The sequence below is a fragment of the Buteo buteo genome, chromosome 9, assembly GCF_964188355.1.
Source record: "Buteo buteo chromosome 9, bButBut1.hap1.1, whole genome shotgun sequence".
NCBI lineage: Eukaryota > Metazoa > Chordata > Aves > Accipitriformes > Accipitridae > Buteo > Buteo buteo.
Window position 1 is genome coordinate 44,820,132 of NC_134179.1, and position 18,883 is coordinate 44,839,014.

The following is an 18,883-nucleotide window of genomic DNA, read 5'->3' on the forward strand; positions in this document are numbered from 1 at the left end:
AAGTCTGATGGATCTCAGCCCAGTCTCCAGGGCACAAGGGCATCCAGGCTTTCAAAAGCAGTACGGCCATCAGTTAATACTGACACCCTCCTGGCGTGCCCAGCTGAGAGTCCATAAATTCTGTGGGCAGGAAAGCCATCTCCTTCTTTATTTACAGAGGTTATCCCACAATATCCAGTTTGAAACGCTGCCCACCATGTCCGTTACGTGTTTGGGAAGCTTGCCCAAACCATACCTGATACATGGGCAAACAAGGCAAACCTCACTTATAAAGTGGTGCCTACCCTGCTGCTGACACCAAGTCAGTAAATTTCCTACTGCCGACAAGGCTAAAGCGTATGGGGAATATTTACTCCTCTTGTGTGTTCAGCTGCTGTGAGGAGAGGAGGAGGCGGGAGGGAGAAGGAGCATCTGTGCCATGGACAGGGAGCAAGCGCTTGGCACAAGGTGAACGGCTGTACTGGAACGTCCTATTTTTAGCCAACAAGCAGGCAGAGGGGGTGGGAGAGAGGGCAGGATCAGGGTGATTGACGGCAGCTTTGGAGAGCTCAGCTGTAATTATAACTGACAGACTCTGCAAGTCCAAGGCTGGGGACCCTACGAGGGTTTCTATATTTGCACAGCTTCTGGTGGCAGGGGTGGGAGCGCAGTCACGTGCCTGGCAGGTAGGAGCAGGGGTGGTGCTGCTTCCCGGCTGTGGTTGGAAAGCAGGTCAGCGCCAGGGGGAGAGCGAAAACAGGAGTAATATGGATTTATTTATAGGCTTCTCAGTGGCGCTCGCCACTACTGTTAGCCTCTGGGTTCCCCACAAACGTGCAGAGACTCCGTCTCGCTGCTGCCTCACCGCTCTCCCCTCCTGATGGCTCATCGGGTTTGCGAGCCGCAGATGCGATGGAGGCCCCTTCCAGGGCCAGGATTGTTTGGCATGGCCGCAGCGAAAGTGCAAAATCAACTTCTTCCGCTTAGAGCGGGGGAGTCAGCACGGAAACGGGGTCGAGGTGTGCAAAGCAGCTGAGACGGGCAGGGTAAGGAAGGCACTGTCGGCTTCCAGGGGCGTTGGGGAGTTTACAGGTCTGGGAGCGGTTGTGAAGTGCAGGGAAGAAGGGCTGGGTGTGAGGCAGTGCGGGAACAGAGACCTTTTGAAGGGGTACCCAAAAAGGGGGTTGCAACATTACTTCCCACATGGTTTTGGAGTACGTGACTAGCAGTGCATGATCTAATTGCACATGTTTCAGGGGAACTGGGTGTGCTGCTGTGCTGACCTGAAGTAGAACAGCTTTTTCTTGAGCCTGTCCAGCTGTGCAGCTGGCTGGTTCTGTCCTCCCAGAGCCGGAGGCGTTGCAGGGGAGCTGATCACTCAGCGGCAGACCAAAATGCATGTGTGAGTCCTCAGGCTGCAGGTGCTTATGGCTCTCTGCTCCAGAAGGAGCTCAGTGCCTGACAGCTCCCTTCCAGTGCAGGGCTGGGGCTGTTTACTTAGGCTTTACGGAGGAAAACTCTGGCAGAGTTAATGACTAAGTGAGGGGCACAGGATTTAACCCAGTGGCTTCAGTAAGACAGCAAAGATTTGGGATTTGGACTCCTAAGCCCTGCTGTAAAACAGTTCAGCATTTGTGAAGAGTCTTGTTCTCTGCGGAACAAGGGACAATTGTGATGTGGGACTGCAAGCCAGCGTTGGCATCCCCCGCCTCTTGCAGGCACAAATGATACCAGCCCAAGCATTTCCTTCTGCTCTGTCCTGAAAATGGGAAAGCTCCAGGCTTTGGGTTTTCTGCAGAACATACCAGGCCTTAGCAAAACCAGCCCCATTTATTTCTTTGGGGTTGGTATTGCAATGTGTGTGCTCTACCCTGTGGGAGCCTTTGCAGGGTTTGTTTGTTTAAAAAAAGAAAGAAGAAAGAAAGAAAGAAAACAATAGCTAAATACCAAGAAAATGCTGGATGACGCACAGGGGTTGAATGAAGTACAGATGTTCTGTCACCTATATTGTCTGCTTGAAATGCATAGACAAAAATTACCGTGCTCCGTGGAATGAAATTTGTCACACCAGGAGCAGACAGGAGCACATGTACTACAACGTTTTTAGGCGTATACCCCATGGAGGGAGGCACTCATCCAGTGTTATTCTTAGTGAACACCTGGAACCCATAAGCAAAATCAGGGGACTTTTAATTCGGATGTGGGACATTTGTTATGAAAGGAACGGTCCCTGCCCAGTGACATAGGAAAGAGAAGCAGGCTCTTGGAGCAAGTAAGCCCACCAGCAGTTGTTCCTCAGGTCTGGGTACAGAGCCAGTTCTCCACAATCATAACACACCTTTAGCTCCTGAACTGCTTCCCTAGCCACGGCGGGGGATGACTCTTTATTGGGGTACAGGGACTGTGTCTGTCCTGCCCCCCTTACCCCTTTAGCACCAGCCAGAGCAGTGCAGGAGCCCCCGGTCCCATGGTGTCTGAGCAGATGCACGGCAGAGCCTGCCTCCCCCCTGCCATTGCCTGTCTGTCTAGACCTGATGCCAGTGGAGGATACGAGCCAAGGATCCAGCCTGGCATATTTAGCACACTGGAGAAGTTGTACTGGGCTGAAATCTAAACCTAGTGGGTCTGTGAGGGGCTTTGTGTTTGCATTCGAGTTGGTGACGGAGGTCTGCCTCTTGGAGATTTGTGTCCACACAGGCATCAAAGGGCAAAGTGGACTTTTTTTTCAAGTGGGATGCAAGTGGCTGCTTCTAAGACCAGCACAGATTTTTTGCAAAGGAGTACTGAACCTAAATCTGCTCTAATCTTGCTATAGTAGCCTTGTTTCGTAGCATCCTTGACTGGCTTTCTGTGACCTCTCATTATGTGGGTGTTTAACCGCCCCCAGCAAATCCTTCCATTAGCAGGGGATGCAGCAATAATTTGAGAGCACACAAAGCCCAGCGAGGCCTGGCCGTCTGTCCTTCTGTAAAAACTCTTCATGCACTCAAAGTGTGTCTCAAGGCAAACCAGTGAAATCCCCCAGCACGGCCGTGGTGCAAGTGAGGTTGCAGGCAGGAGCTTAGCGTCCTTCTGCCTGGTGCCGTCTTCCTCCTCGCTGCGGCTGCCATGGCTGCAGCCCAGAGCCAGGCCTCCTCCTTCGGGTGAGGGAGTTCAGAGAGCCTGGGAAAGAAGGGAGGGAGCAGTAGAGCCCACTTGGCTCTTCTCAGCTCCCGGCTCTTCCCTCCCTCCTTCCCCTGCCCAATCTACTTTTAATGATCCAATTGCTGGTGTCCAGCAGATTAGGAGAGGGGGCTCGGGGAAGGGGAGACGGCAGTGGCGGGGGGAGCAGGAGGAGCTGTGTACAACCCTTTTTGGCAGCGAGAGATCCTGTTTCGTTCCTCCTGCGCTGGGGAGCTTGAAGGGAGATTGTGTCGCTGGCACGCCCCCCCCTGCGATGCAACCGCGCTCCCCCCGCCGCAGCCCTGGCCTGCTCCGTGCCCACATGCCAAGCCCCAGCTGCTCAGTCCTGCATGGGGAGAGTTTGTTTTCCGTGAAGTTCGTTGCTGGGGGCAGGTTCATGTTCCCCGCAGACCGCAGCTCGCCCAGCCGGCCAGCCTGTTGCAGGGAGCACCGAGCGGCTGCAAGGTAGGGCTTGGCTTTTGCTTGCGAAGACAGGATGGGGGTGTTGAAAGGTTTCCTGCTCTCGCAGTGCATCCTCCCTCCCTCCTCCTCCTCCTCCTCCCCTGACTCCTGCTTCGTGGCACAGCCAGGCAGGTCTCTGTGGGCAGGCTGGGCTGTTGGCAGTGGCTATATTGTCTGTGAAGCTTCCTGGAAGGAGAATTTGCAGAGGAGAGTGCCTGTGTGCCAGGGAGACGAAATGCTGGACACAGAAGAGCCAGGTGGGGAGGGGACATTTCAGAGGCAGGGGACCGAGCGCTGCGTTCCCCCCTCTCCCTTTGCCCTCCCCTCCCTTTGCGCCCTGCGGCTCTTGCAGGAAGCATTTGGAGCCTTCCGGTTCCTGGAGAGAACCCACACATTTAAAAGCCTCTGGTGCAAGCCGGAGAACGCCTCGGGTTGTCTGAGGGCCTGTCAACACAGGTAAAGATAGCCAGGAGCGACTGAGCACCCTGACTCTCTCAGTGCCATGGTCTCTGTGGGCAGCCAGGGTAACCTTCCCACCAGTCCCCCAGACTGGGGGCAGCCTGGCCCGTCTGTCCACGGGGTAACAGAGTTAATTGTCCTGTCTATTTAACACAGGGCACTGCATTTGTCTAGTAATATTGAAGAAGGTGTCAGATCCTGTTGCCTTTCTGAGTACCCCAAAACGTTAGAGAGTAACTGGAGCGTGGGAGATGGGTGCTATTGGGTGTGCAAAGGCAGTGGACACCCAGACTGTGCAAAGCTTAAGGGCTGCAGTCCAGAGGGCTCCTGGGTGCCTGGTCCTGTGGGTTTCTGCTCTGCCTGAGCAGAAATGACACAGAGACCCTGGAGAGCATGTGGTGTGGGAGGGGGAGAAGTGCTGGGTAAGCACAATGGAGGAGCAAGGTGTGCCTATGGCCATGGCCTGGGATTGCACGCGGGGACATGGAGCAGAAGTGCAGTCAAGCTCCTCATCAGGCTGCGGTGGTTCTGGTTTCAATGCAATCCTTTGAGCAGAGCACGAAGACTGGTCTCTGTGGGACAGATTTTCGAAATAGTTTGAATGCAGTTGCTCAGCACATGTAGTCAGGGCCAGATCTTCAAAAGAGCTCAGTACCCAGCGTTTAGCTTTTTGGAAAACCTGACCACTTATTCAAGCATCTAAATGGGAGCTGAAGCATTCCAGAAATCTGGTCCCTATTGTGCAGGCTGGGTTCTTGCTGAATATGTACATATGTACGCACTCCTACATATAACCAGAGGACTGCTCAGTTAGCTGTTGTAGACTCGCTCTGCACTGCCGACAGCGAAGGGAGATTTTTCAGACAGGAGACAGCCAGGATTTTGAAGCTGGAGGATGTGAGTTTGGTGGCTGCCATCACAATGAAATTGTGGGAGGTTTTATGGTTCACTGTGGTGACAGTCAGGACATTTCTGCCTTTCCCCACGCATGTGCATGTGTGTATGTGTGTGTATGTAGGTGTGTAGGTTCATTGTCATTAGCCAAAATGGCTTGGCTCTGCCTTGTCTCATCTTGACCATGATAACATGAAATCAAATCATTACAGTGCTGTCTAGCTGGCATTTGCAGCACTATATCTTATTGCCTCCTGTTGTAACTTCATGATTGAAATGCATTTGGGATTCGGGGTCTGAAAATGAGAGAATAAGCTTTGTGGTATTCAGAAAGTTTAAGGACCAGGGTTTGTGCAGTTATTTGGCAAAATGTATTGTAATGAGGTGTCTGGCTCCTGTTTTCCATTTCTGGCTTCTGTGAGTGGCACTGGCAGCATCTGCAAGTAGGCAAGCATGTGTCCAGGTGGGGTGGGGATCCCTGACTTTTCTTTCTGAATTTTTGGATGACCTTCTGTGAAATCTTAGCAAGTTCTCTCATCCCATGTGCCCTGGTTTCCCCATTTGTAAAATGAGATGTAGATATTAAAAACCTCTTTTCAGCTCGTTGAAACTCTCTGCTGTGTGCTATTAAGTGAGTGCAAATTGTTACTACTACCAGAATAATGAACACTGATGTGCACATGGTTTGTGACAAGCTGCTTAACTAACTGGGCCACAGTTTCCCCATCTTCCTGTCCTAGAAGACCCATGAGACTTGGACAGAGTTTATAGCACAAGAAGCCCCCAAGCATTTAAAACATTATGAGATTTAGTAAAGATTTAATTTTAATTTGTCTTTTGGCACTTAGTCTGTAGAAATCACATTTTCGAGCTTTCCTTGTTCACTGCCAAAGCTGGAAATGTGTATTAAAGAAAGGGGAAAAAAAGAAAACAGAGATTCTTGTGAAATACTGTAGCTCTAGAAACAGAGGCTTTAACAGATATGCCAAACGCCAGGAGTCTTGTGATAAAATGATGGATATTGGCAGTGTTGGTTGGGCACTCAGCAAGTGCAGTGAAGCTCTAGACTGGATTTGCCGCCTCCTTTCACCAGCTCATCCCAGTGAAAGCTTCCGTGGCATCATGGCAGGTTTACACTGGCAGGGTCACTGGTGGCTGCAGCATGGGCCTCCTTTTCAAGTGCAATGAAAATTCAGCCAAACCCACACTGGAAGGTGCTGATTTCTGGAGCATTTTTGCTTCACCTCTGCTTCACTTCATGCCTGCCTTTCCCTGCCTTTTCCTCCTGCCCTGTCTCTCCTCCTGCCCCCTTCTTTCCCATTTAGTGTATTGTTTCCTAAGCTAATTATTCCACTCTCTTCTCTCCTCCCCAAAACACACAGCGGAGCTCATATATTTGTTGCAATTGCATCTTCCCCTGACAGCATCCCAACTTTGGCATGTGCTGGCAGCTGTAGCCTCAGGGCTTTGCCTGCATGAGGAAGCAATGAGGATCTTTCTGATTTTGATGTGACTGTTCTGAACTCACCTTCGGTCCAGACTGAGGACTTCAGCTTCTAGAATAAAATGCCCATGCAAGGGAGTTGTACCGGAATAGGCATTCTTTCCCACAAAAAGGTCTCAGAGACAGGAGGGTGGATTTTTCTAAGCCCTGCATCTCATGCAGGTGTTTATCTGACAGCAGCTCTCTTGGTCTGCACACCAGCAACCACACTAGGAAGTTTGGAACTGAGCAAAAAAGTTTCTGCAGCTTCAGCGAAGAAGACCACATCTTCAGCTGACATCGGTAGCATGGAAAAGCTCCTGTAGTCAGCTGAGTGTGTTCCCATGGGAGTGTGCAGCTGAGGAAGACAGGGAGGAAGCAGGAGTGTGCGATGGAGCATGGTCTTCTATCCAGCCATCCTGTATGCCAGCTGGCCTGGGAATCCTCAAGCCCCACTGACTTGACACACAGGCCTATGTTTTCAGTCCTTTCACTGAAAACATCTCAGTTTTAGCAGAAACTGATAGCACTATGTAAGAATAACCTCCTTGCTTACAGTCCATTCCCCAGGAGAATATAAAATCGGGGCAGGCAGGACTCAAGTGTTTCTCAGGCCATGATTTTTCCTTGGTTTGCAATTTGAAGAATCCCATGTTTCTGGGGTTTTAGTGAGAGAAAAAAACAGGGTGAAGAAATCAAACTAGTCTGTCTCCTGTTAGCAAAGATGGACCCAGACCAGCTGTCTCTGTTGGGAGGGGACATGGGGGGAACTCTAGGTTAGGTTCAAGCCCGGGTTCTGAGATCTCTGCTGACTGACCTCTTTACCTGTGCACGTGCAACATGGGCTGAAATCAAGATTCTCCTATTGGCTGTACAGGGTGGATCTGAGAAACCCTTGAAGAAGGTAGAGGGCGAGGGTAAGGGGGCAGAGAGTCCCTTTAGGGAAATAGCAAGAGGAAGGCTCAGGTTTCTTGAAATCAGCCAGAGCTTGTTAAGTCCTTCCCTATCATCTTACCATAAACTGATTTGGGGGCTTCTGTTGATATTCTGCACTCCAGATGTTGGCTGCAGCTGGGGTAGAGATAGTGGGATGCTCCCAGCCAGAAGCTGGGATGTGGGGGAAGGGATACTGGGCTCGTGTGGATGGGTGGAGAAGAAAAGATGAATATGAATGTATGGTTGTAAATCCACCCCTACACACCCTGCTTTCTTTTCCCTTATAACTGCTATTCTCAGCAGAGGAAAAGTTAGGCTTCCAGTACTCTCTTATTTCTTTTGCAGAGTCGGAAGGACAAAGAAAGACCTAAACAGAAGCACAAAAAACGTCCGGAGTCTCCCACCAGCCTTACCCCATCCTCGGTGCCCGTCGCTGCAGAGAAGGTACCAAACCCACAGGATGCGAGTGTGTGAATGCAGAGTGCGGGGGGAGGGCAGGGGGAAACCATTGACACTGGCTTTCCTAGGAAGTGGGGATGACAGGGCAGAAGAGCAGAGAGAGGGCTTTTGTCCATTTATTTTGATTCCTGATTCGTCACATTCTTGCTTTCTCTGCCTGACTCCCCACCTCGACGCCCACCTTGGGAATTTAACACGGCAGCTGTCTTGATTTCTGTCAGCGCTGACGACACAATCATGGAGCTAAACTCCCAAGTGATTGAGCTGTAAGTGCCAGCCTGTTTTGCAGCAGATGTTCAGATTTGAGGCTCTTGTGGAATAGATAAATATCCATGCTTTGGCCTTTTCTTCTGCCACATTGTAAACAGCTCAGGTGGATAAGCAAGGCAAGGCTTGTGGGAGGAGGTGTTATCCTTTATTAGACAAACTAATGTAGGTGAGGGGGAAAAAAACCCAGACAATCTTAGAAGCACATAAGATCTTCAAAGTGCATAATAGAGGTAGCTTTTCTGTGTGAGAGGATGGGAGGTTGGTTTCTATTTAGTTCCTCCGTTTCAGGAAAACTCAGGCAGAGGGGCACAGTGTGGCGGCCTGTTTTGCTCCTGAGGTGTAGAGGCAGTCCAGTTCCCTGCTGGGAAGATTGTCACTTTTGTGGGTTTGTCTTCTCAGTGCCCAGGGTTTGTGGGGCACAGTCAGGATGTCAGTGTATTTCTGCTGTTCACTGCTGAAATCATGCTGCTGACATGGACTCTTGCACCTGGCTGTAAATCAGGATAGCCCTGAGCTTTTTGTAATTCATGCCAGCCCCAAGCTCCAATAATGCAGAATAGACACAGTGGAACTTGCCTCGAGCTTGCATGCAACAAGGTGAAGGCCAAGTTTGCAGTTGTTCAGGGTCAGGGAACTAGTGAGGTTACTGCAGTGCCCGGACCTTTGGACTTGCACTCCCCTCTATGTAGTAGGAATGTAAATTAATACAACTGCTTAGCAGGGCTGTTCTGGTGTAAGTGAGAGTAGGACTAGGGCCAAGCTCCTGCTAGGACAAATAACATGTCCCAGGAATGTCCTTTTGTGCACAGAAGTGCTACTTGGAAAGGCTTGGGTGTCCTTTACGTGGCAGGACTGCCTTGTGAAAATGAAAATTCACAGGCTAGCAGTGTCTGCATGTGTGAGAAGCACTGCAGGGGCAGTCTGGAAGAGCGAAAGCTCCTGCCAGTCAGCACAGGGTTGCTTTGGGTTAGGACTGAAGAGGATTTTCTATGTTCTGTGTGAGGCCAAGCCTGGAAGCAGGGAGTAGATGTAGGTCAGAGCTGAAATGGCAAAGCTGGTCTCATGGTTCTCGGGCTGGGAGAAGTAGAAAGTTACAGCGGGACAGAGTGGAGGAACAGCCTCTGAGCAGCAGTCACTCTTGATTTACCTGTGCTCATGTTAGGGCAGCTCAGCTCTGACTTTTGGGAACAGCAGATTCACCCAGTTAACAGAGCTGTCAGGAACTGATAGCCTAAGAAGATTATTTTCAAGCTGAACTGAAATCGAAAACCTGACTCTTGGCCAGCTAGAACAGTTGTTAGACAATTACCCACTGTCTCCTCCAAAGCCCTGCCAGACCTTTATAAATAAGGAGGGAAGGGTACAATTCAGTTTTACAAGCAGCTTTCCGCTCTTTGTAAGCTAAAATTCAGGAGATGCTAATTACCGTAGCTGTACTTGAGTGACAGGGTTTTAGTGTTTCCCTAGGGAGTTATTATTGATCCTCATAACAGAGTGTAGTTGCCTTGCTTTTTTGTGCGTAGATCCCAAAGTATTGTTCAAACTGTGTTACCAAAGGTACTCACTCCAGATCAAATGTAAGAGCTGCTCAACAGCCTGCTACAACCCTGCACAAACCCCTCAGGGGGTGGTTGTATGAGGCTTTCTGGATAGTTGCACCAGTGTAACATTGCACAGGTTAGACTAATGTAAAACCTTGAGACACATTAATGTAGCATGTCCAAACAGCATTCCTCTTGGAAGCCAAAACCATCTTTGTCCTTTCTGGGTCTTACATTAGTACAGCTCATCCCAGTAAGAGCGTACTGGGGAGTGGGTAGGGTAGATGCAGCAAACCAAAAGCTGACGTTCGTGGTGTGACTACACAGAAGAGCATTGCTGGTCCCTGCTGTGCCATGGTTAGAATCTGAGGAGAGCTGGGGTCTCTTCCTCTCCTTACCACTTGCATGATCTTGGGCAAATAATTTATTGCCTCCCTGTTCTTCTCCAAGTTACCCAATGAACCAGAGCATAAACTCCCCAGGGATAATTCCTGCAGGCAACACAGCCCCCAGTCTTCTGTGGGGAGCAGCTGGGTGAGAGCAGATCTCAATGACCTATAGCAGGGAGGGCAGATGGTCATGTCCAGGCTCCTGGGAGAAGGACAGTGGCCTGGAGCAGCCGTGCAGAGCTGCAGGAGGCTGATGCAGCCCTTGCTGTCCACGCCAGACCCATGCTGCCAGTTCGCCATGCTGCTTGCACCGTAGCCAAAGCGGCACCACGTACAGTGAGTCCCAGGCTTCCGTCCTGGTGCGCAGGCTGTGCTGGAGCAGGGGTTGGACTGGAGGCACTGAGCATTACCAGTGTTTTGGAGCTGGCAATGAGGAGCAGGAACATCAGTCAGGCAAATCAGCAGGAGGGCCCTGGCACTGCTTGCTCCTTGGGCACCTGGACTGCGGGCAGACTGTAGTGTGGCACCAGCCACCAGGACATGGAGAGGTGTTACTAAGACCTGAAGTCACGCTCCAGTCTGCTGACAATTTGCTTAGCCTAAAAGGAGCCTGGGGCAACAGACATCTGAGCCCCAGTGTCTGGCATTGCTACCAGAGTCCTGAAACTTTCAGCGACCCTTTAATAATGGATTTTCAGAGCTATAGTCCTATACAGTAGGACTTTTCAAGCTACTTCACCAGGTTACACTGACAGCAGTGGAACTAAGTTTCATTGCTTTGGAGGAACAGTGGTATATTCCACTTCCTTGTTCCCTCCGGCAGCCTGGCCTCTGGGTTCACATTTTTCTTTAATTTTGCAGTCCAGATTTATTTTTCAGTTCCAATTTTCACCTAATACGTCGTCCACCCTGTGTTCCCCTCTTGAACCACTTAGTTATGAAGAAGAGCCTTTGATGTGGTTTCAGTCTTCCTCTTGAAATCAATTCTGCTAGACCTCTGACTTCTGCCAGATTTCTGAACATCTCACTGAGTGCTTCCCTGCATCTTCTAGGAATCTAAATACCATTAATATCTGACACTTAGACTCTACCAGGCCTCCGTGTTCTGTCTGTGCAGTGACAAGCTCTCACTGCCTCACTCTGGTTTGGTGGATAAACACACGGAAAACACAGCGGTGGCCTCAGCTCTCACCTACACCGGAAAGTGAAACTAGGGTGTGAATTCACAGCATGCAAACAACTCTTCATAACACCTCTTCTGAGCTCTCCTCCTGCCTCTGAAAAGTCTCTCTGGGCGATGTGATTTTTGTCACTCTCATGGAGGGGCAGGAAACCTTGCTCATGGGGCACAGGCGTGTCCCTTCCAGATAGCATGTAGAGCAGCTGACCTGCTGAAAATCCTCCAGTGGTGCTCCGGGGCTAGGGCTTTTGGATGGATTGGGAGGATGGATTGTAGAGAGTGAATTTGTGCTTAGATATAGGCTGTCATTCATTGTCATGCTGGCTACTTGAAGCTCCTACAGACTTTCGAGGGAGTGGGAGGCAGAAAATGTCCCCTCTGGGTAGTGGTTTCTGGCTATTGCATGCGGTCTATCCAAAAATGTCAAAATGCTGCCAACTAGTAACGCTTTTGAACAGCCTGTTGGAAAGATGGCATTCATGGAGAGGGCCTGGGGCAGAGGAGGGTTTCTCGCCAGGGAAGGAGCAATGAGTCTCACCACTAAGTCTTGGCAGCCAGGGCTGCTCCTGTCTCTGTAGTCACACACCGCCAGACAAATTTAGGTGGCAGTTTCTACGCTCAGGATCTCTCCATGTAGCTGGTGCCTGGTTCTGGCAATAGAGGTTAGTGCGCAGCCGAACAGCAAGCAGCGTGCCTCTCCCCTCCCCCTGCAAATGCCCCTGGGGAGCCATCCTGCCGCTCTCTGTTGCACTTGCAGTAAATCTGCAGGATTGCAAGCCACCCCAGCTGCCTTCTTCTGCCAGCTGCAGACATCATGATCACTTGTTGACATACACTCACACATGCTACGTGTTTTGGGCTGCAACATCTGGCTTGCTCTGGGTTTTGTAATCTAAGCCGTGGATGCCAAGGCCTCCCCGCACCCACCCTCTCCCGGTCAGGTGCTGGAGAGGGAGCACAGCAGGGTGAAGAGCTCACGATTGCAGACACCACTGGAGGCAGGGAGACTTTCCAGGTTTCCCACTGTTATTTGAGCTCTCGGCATCTACCCAGGACCGGCCTGGAGCTGACAGATCCTGGGAACCTCTGCACTGTGCCTGGCTCAGGCAAATTCAGTTGCTGTGATGGGGTAGGGGTTTGTGGAGGAAGGTTGATGATTACTCCTGCTAATCAAAGCATGTCTCAGCATGGATATTTGTGGTAAGAATCCCTGAGCCTTTTAGCATCCCATGTACTGACATGAGTGGGAATTTGCCAGTGACATCAGGGACACAAAAATATGGTCTTCAGCCCATCTGTGTTTCCAGTCCCCACCCATAAAGAACAGCAGTGCAGTGCTGCCTGGTCTCGAGGTCGAGGGAAGGGACGTGGTAAAGGTTGCGAGTGGCTCAGGCACAGAGGTGCCATAGCTTGTGCAAGCGCTTTGGCCCAGAGCTCCTGACGGAGACTCGCCTGACCTCTACCTAGCGATCCAGTGTGGAAAGGCAGCTGGTGCTTACAGCCTGCCTGGGTGGCTGCTTCAGCACATCGCCCTGTGGTGCGTGGGCTGGAGGAGCTCCTGCTCTCGTCGCATTGTTCCTCATTTTGTGTTCTCCCTGCTTCCCCTCACCAGTAGTTTAATCCAGGGCAAAGCCGCTCTGTGTTTCCGACGCGGCACCAGCCTCCCCCACCCCTTCTGTATTTCGTCAGTGGTTCCCTCTAGGAGCTCGTCCCGCCAATCAGGAGGCAAAGAGATGCTCTTCTGATTTCCCATAAATAAATTAATGAATGAAGAGCTTGGGTGCTGCACAGTGTCACAGAGAGGCCAGAAAACAGGTACAGCCCCTCGGGGGACAGCGAGTGCCGGGGGGGAGGAGGTGCGTGCATGCCTGCGCTTGGGTGCCTGCGTGACTTCGTCTCACTTCTCCGGGCTCCTGGATTGAGGCAGGAGTTTCCCCATCAGACTGTCACCTCCAGCTGGGGCAGCAGGTTTATTCTGGTGACATTTTTTACTTGGTTGCTTTAAATAGACCTTCAAAATGTAGCTGCTGCCTCATTTTGAAAGAAAGCTCTCGCTTCCTCAGTGGTTCCCTATTTCTTTTTTCCTCTGCAGCATGCCCTCCCCCACACACCTGTTTGCAACACATGAAACATTGGTGTTTCTGCGCACACACACACGGATTTCCATGCTGGAGAAAAGCCGATGATCCAGAGATTGAGCCCTCTGTTTATGCACAAGGCAGGCAGCAGGCATGCAGGTTCCTCCAGTCCTCTTCCCTCTAAGCAGCAGCCCTGAGCTGGAGAATCTCCTTCATTAGGGAGGCGATGGGACTGTAACCCTCATTACTGTTATTAATATTGGCATTATGGTAGCAGACCACTCCCCTTCAGATCAAGGCCGTGTTGTGCTTGGCAGTCCACGTGTGTCTCCTGGAAGGCTCTGCTGCCACACAGAGCTTGCAGGCTCCACGGAGCAAAGTGGGAAAGAATAGAGGCACAGAGAGGGGAAGTGATTTAGTGTAGTTCGGTTTCCCTCTCTTTGCTCCTCGGCTGCAGTGCTTGGGTCCTTGCCCCAAATTCAGGCTCTCTGGAATGGCTGCTAGAGAAGGGTCCTTTGTGGTGAGGAGGGCTTCTGGTAGTACCATACAGATCTGTCTGCCGTGACCTGTTCGGCAAACAATACCTAGCATAGCAATTGGCAGGAGGTGGGAAAATCCTGCCCCCAAAATCTCTGGGAGTCTCTCGGGGAGGTCTGTGAGGTCAGATCAGCCCTACAGGTGAGCGTCTGTCCATTTACCACCTTCCCCTGAGTCAGCCCAGCCTCTCTTCCCCTCTGTCCTCCCCCTCCCCTTTAATTTTGCAATTAAGATTTATTTCCCAGCTCAGATTTCCCCCTTCCACCCTGCACTGATTCATTGCTTGCCCTGCACTCCCTTCCTGACACTCTGGATTTAGAACATGTCTTCTCATGTGGTTTCTCCCTGCCCTACTGTGGCCTCGTGCACCTTGTGTGGAGCTCCAAGGAGGTGAATTTATGGGAGGAAAATTCAGGGGTTTGTGTTTCTGCTGAGACATGAGCCATCTCATTCCTGTGACTTCGTGAGCAGGCTCAGGACTTCCCATAGCCCCCAGACACTGCTCTCCTTTCCCTCCCCAGGCAGATGTGGGAAGTCGGAAAGATTTTCATGCTCCCTCTGAGCTCATAAATCAAGAAGGCTTAATCTCCTACATCCAGGAGTCTGTGATGAGAAAATACAGATTCCCCCTCCTCTCCCCCCTAATTTCCACCACTCCCTTCCTCCTGTCTTTCATATTCCCGGTACATCTGGTGTGTGTTAGGCTGCCAGCTGTTGCATTGTGCAGAGTGATTAAACCATGTGGGAGGAATGGGGAAAGATTTTTATCTGGGCATTCATGAGTCTGCATTACAAGCCCTTTTTTCTTTAGCTCTACCCAAGAAGAGGTCATCTGGAGTCAGGGATAGTGGAATGTAAGAAAGGTATTGTGCTTCTCTGTGTCTTCCTTGTATCTACTCAGTAAGAAATAAAAGGTGTTTGCACTAATGTACAGGTGTTATATTTTGGGTTGCAGCCATCACATTGGAGCTACATCTATAATATTGATTGGTTGCAGTAATACCTTGCAAGAAGTGATCTTTGAACACTGCCAGTTTGTTTGGCTTTGAAGTGACTTGAAGGTGAAGGTTTCATATCCTAGCGTGGGTGCCCTGGGGGATCTGGTTTTTGGTTCATTCCACTCTCCCCCTGCTAAACTCCCACACTTCTCTCTCTCATGCCAAGCTCCTGGATTTCCTAGCATCTGGCCAGCCTCTTCACTCCCCTTGCTTCCCTGTCTCCTGCAGGCTTATATGGGGTTTGGATAGCATCTGTTGCTGCATGGTCAGATGCTGCTCTAACAATGTCACTGTGAAATATTTACTGCAGTAGATTTGGAAAGCCTTGGGCTGGCAGTGGAGCTGCTTCAGTGGATGCTTTAGGGAACCCAGGGAAACTCCTGTCACAGCACAAGGATGAGCAAGCTCTCCTAGGTGGAATGACCTTGCTGAGAATATCACACCTGAGAGATGCAGCTGAAATATATGTTTGAATCACAGCCAAATTCAGCTTTTATTTGGGCTGAATAACCCTCTGAGGTACTCCCTTCTGCTGACAATGCAGGGAATCTCTGATGTCTGTGCCCTGATTGTCAGTGCCCTGTTTAATTTCCTGCAGTTAGATGGGATGAGTGTAATCCCTAGGCGTATAAAGCCTGATGTGACCGAGCAGCAATAGAGGGAAATGTTGTTTTTCCTCTCATGAGTAACATGACCTGACCATCACTTTGTAGGCAGAGGGGGCAATTACTTCTCTTAAGAGGAAATTGGTAAAAAGAGCCCCTGCTGTGGCCACATCTGGCCTGAGTGAGTCACCTTGTGTTTGCTGCTGCCAGGGCTCTACCAGCCACCATGAGGGGAGCAAAGAGACCTCGGAGGTCGGCAGGTCGGAGGTGAAAGGCAGGAAGTCCTCAAGCCATGGCAGCAGCCACAAGGGGAAGAAGACGGGAAGCGGGAAAAGCTCGGTTGGCTTCAGCTCAGCTTCGTCCAGCGGGACCTTCCAGCCTGCAGGTAAGGGGTGAAGGAGAAGCAAGAGAGGAGGGGAGAATGGGGATGTTTTGCTTCGCTCCTCTTTGATATCTCTGGATCTGTAAAGATACCCATTCACCAGCTAGTGCTGTGAAACTTTGCTGATGGCTATTTCTTTAACCCCTTGAAGAGAAAGGGAAAAGTCTTGCTGCTACTAACTCCATGCACAGAGAGAAGAACTGCGTCAGATCAGCGTTACAGCTCCCCTTCTGTGCAGGCCTGCTGCACTGCAAGGAAAAACAGATCCAGATGTCTGAGTGGAGGGAGGAGGGAAGGGATACTGTGCACAGGCAATATGGGCAGCACCTGCCCTCTCCTCCGTAGGTGGTACTGTCTGCAGCAGTGTTTTAAGGAGTACTAGTGGAGAGACCTGAGCCAAAACCTGATATCTAGGCTCCCTTGAGCTTTGAGTCAAAGCCTTGCAGGGCTCCCATCTGCTCTGACCTTGCTCAGTTCTTTTTTGAGCTGTTGTCATAATGGCTAGCATGTTTTGTCTCCTGGGACCCTAATCGGGGCTGGAGGGACAGTAGTGATGCAGAGCCTGGGGGAGGAGACATGTGCACGTTTGGGTGGGATGAAGCTGCTGGTATACACCTCTCATGCTTGCCAGAGAGCATCAAAGCAACGCCTGGGAGGTGACAGGGATGGCCTTCAGCTTGGTAACTAGCCTGCGCCAGAGGACCTGTGTTGTGACTGTGCTCCTATTGCCTTATGGGCTGAGTTACTGCCACCACGAGCCTTCCTACGTCTGCTTCCCCTCTGCTTCCCCCAGGTACCTCCTGCAGCAACTTGCAGTGCTCCCAGGACTTTGTGACATTCCCCAAGCTTGAGCAGGACGACGAGAAGTACCGGAAGCCTATCTCTTCCTCTTCTTCTTCCCACTGCTCCCCTCTGTATGAAGGCCAGAAGGGGGACATCTTTGAGCAGAAGGTGATCTTCTCAGGCTTTGGGTCCATCATGCGCTTTTCCACCTCCGCGGTGAGCCAGCAGAGAGGCCGTGATGCTTCCCCCGTGGACTATAAGGCCTCGAACCCTGTCAGCGGCCCTTCGGTGGGGACCAGTGGGACCAGTGGTGGCAGCAGCAGCCACAAGCGCATGCCATCCCTCAGCATGGAGGATGGAGAGGTGCTGAAGGAAAAGAAGCACAAGGGTAGCAAGAAGAACAAGCATGGGCCTGGCAGGCCGAAAGGGGGCAAAAGCAAAGAGATTTTGGGTGCCCAGCTGGCTGGGTCCACGTCTACTTCCTCGTCACCCTTCTCCGGGGGCTCTCTTGTTAGCTCCAGCATCGGCAACTCTTCACGGTCCTTCAGCCACACGGGGAATCTGCCCAGCCTCAGCATGGAGTCCCCGCTGCTGGGTTCAGGTATGTTCCCCCTTAGGGCTCCAGGTGTGCACAGTTCCTCCCAGCCCTGCTGTCTTTTTCATCGCATTTGGCTGGTGTCTGGACCTGTCTGCACAGAGTCCAGTCCCTTTAATTCAGTCCCAGGAGCTATAAAAATCCACATCTGGGTCTCCCCTTTCCATCTTGGCCTTCATCCTAGAATGTCCTCCGGGTCAGCTTCTGTCGTTGGAGATGGGCTGCAGATCTGAGCTGGGGGGCATTTAAAACCCTTTTTGCTCAAGTGCTGGCAAACCTCAGCTAGCCAGAGAGTAATTTCCGAAGTGATAGAGAGGGATATTCACAGGCCAAATGGGAACAACCACTATCTGACCCCAAATGAGGGACTCTCATAAGTGGTTCAAGTTTAACTCCTCTTTTAAAAGCAAAACCTCTCATCCTGGTCTTACCACATACATGTAGGGTTGGGAGACTGGCACACCATTAACTCTGCCGAGAGGCTTACAGCTGTTTCCAGCCTGAGTCCCCTTCCCTGGCCTGGCTGCGTTAAGGGCAGCCAGGACATGTGGCAGGAAGGGGTTAAGGCAGCAGGCAGAGGAGGCGCCTGCCGCTCAGGGCTGAGGTTTGACACTGTTCTGGCAGCAGAACTTGTCATCGGTCTATTGTGAGTTGTTTGCAGATGCTCCAATTTAGGTCAGATTGCAAGGGGGGGGGGGGGAGTATAATTTTGTTGTGTGCGCCTGGGAGCCCTGGCCCATTTGCACTGCCTGAGAGAGGAGAGGAGCTGCAAGAATTGATGCAACTTCCATAATCATAACCTTAGGCCATTTTTTTTTTTGCCTCTCCCCTGAAACAACAAAGGGATGTTTCAAAGAGGAGGAGGCTGCCAGGCCTGGCTCTCCTGCCTGCTTGTTCTCCCATTCTTTTGCGGAGAGATGTTGGCAGGACTCTGAAGAACCCAGCTTTGGGCGCTGCCTCTGCCACATGCCTGAGCCAAGGCGAAATCAGGCGGGTCCCCTCTCTCAGCAGCAGCTGTCTCCTCACCCTTTCTTCCTCATTTATCTGTTCATGCCCCACCATGGTCCATCAGCATCATGGAAGGGGACAGGTTAGCTTAGCAAGAGTGTGGTCCCTTGACTAGCATGGACAGCAGAGAGTGGGACTCTCTGAGTCCATTACCCCCTTCTGCCACTGACATGTGCCTTCGGTGAGTCACTTTATGCTGTGATTTCTCTGTCGGATTGTATTGGGGTGTGAGGAGCAAACAAGATGGGGGCAGGGGTAAGGCTGGAAAAGTTTGTGATACGTTTTGATAGAAGGATTGTGGGCTGTGACCACCCTCACTGCATGCCAGGCCGTGAGATGCTGAAGTGCATGTTACACTTGGTCTTGTGCGTTGGTGCCACTCTCCCTTTCTCAGATCAAGCCCTGCAGAAAACCAGGCACTTCCAGGCCATCGGAGGGGAGCGTGGCTCTCTAACACGTCTCCTCCCCTTGCAGGGATCTACACCAGTAACAAGGACCCTATTTCCCATGGGGGCGGAGTGCTCCGAGCTGTGTGCAGTACACCCCTCTCTTCCAGCCTGCTGGCACACCAGGGTACGTCGTCTCTCCCACAGCTCAACCGGTCTCCCTTTGCTAGCACCATCCCAGCTTCCTCCTCCTCAGTCTCCACCACACAGGTAAGAACGTCAGAACCGGGAAAAGGG

At 51.3% G+C, this 18,883-nt stretch overlaps 1 protein-coding gene across 3 annotated transcripts in view; it reads left to right on the top strand.

The window, feature by feature from the left end:
• The window catches only part of MLLT6 (MLLT6, PHD finger containing), a 46,909-nt gene that overhangs the window by 14,735 nt on the left and 13,291 nt on the right, over positions 1 to 18,883 (top strand). For all 3 annotated transcript variants that reach the window (XM_075036450.1, XM_075036451.1, XM_075036452.1), the window contains exons 8-11: positions 7,721 to 7,819; positions 15,643 to 15,817; positions 16,608 to 17,198; positions 18,675 to 18,856. In XM_075036450.1, coding sequence (XP_074892551.1) covers positions 7,721 to 7,819; positions 15,643 to 15,817; positions 16,608 to 17,198; positions 18,675 to 18,856 — 1,047 coding nt within the window. The remainder of the gene's footprint in view (positions 1 to 7,720; positions 7,820 to 15,642; positions 15,818 to 16,607; positions 17,199 to 18,674; positions 18,857 to 18,883) is intronic.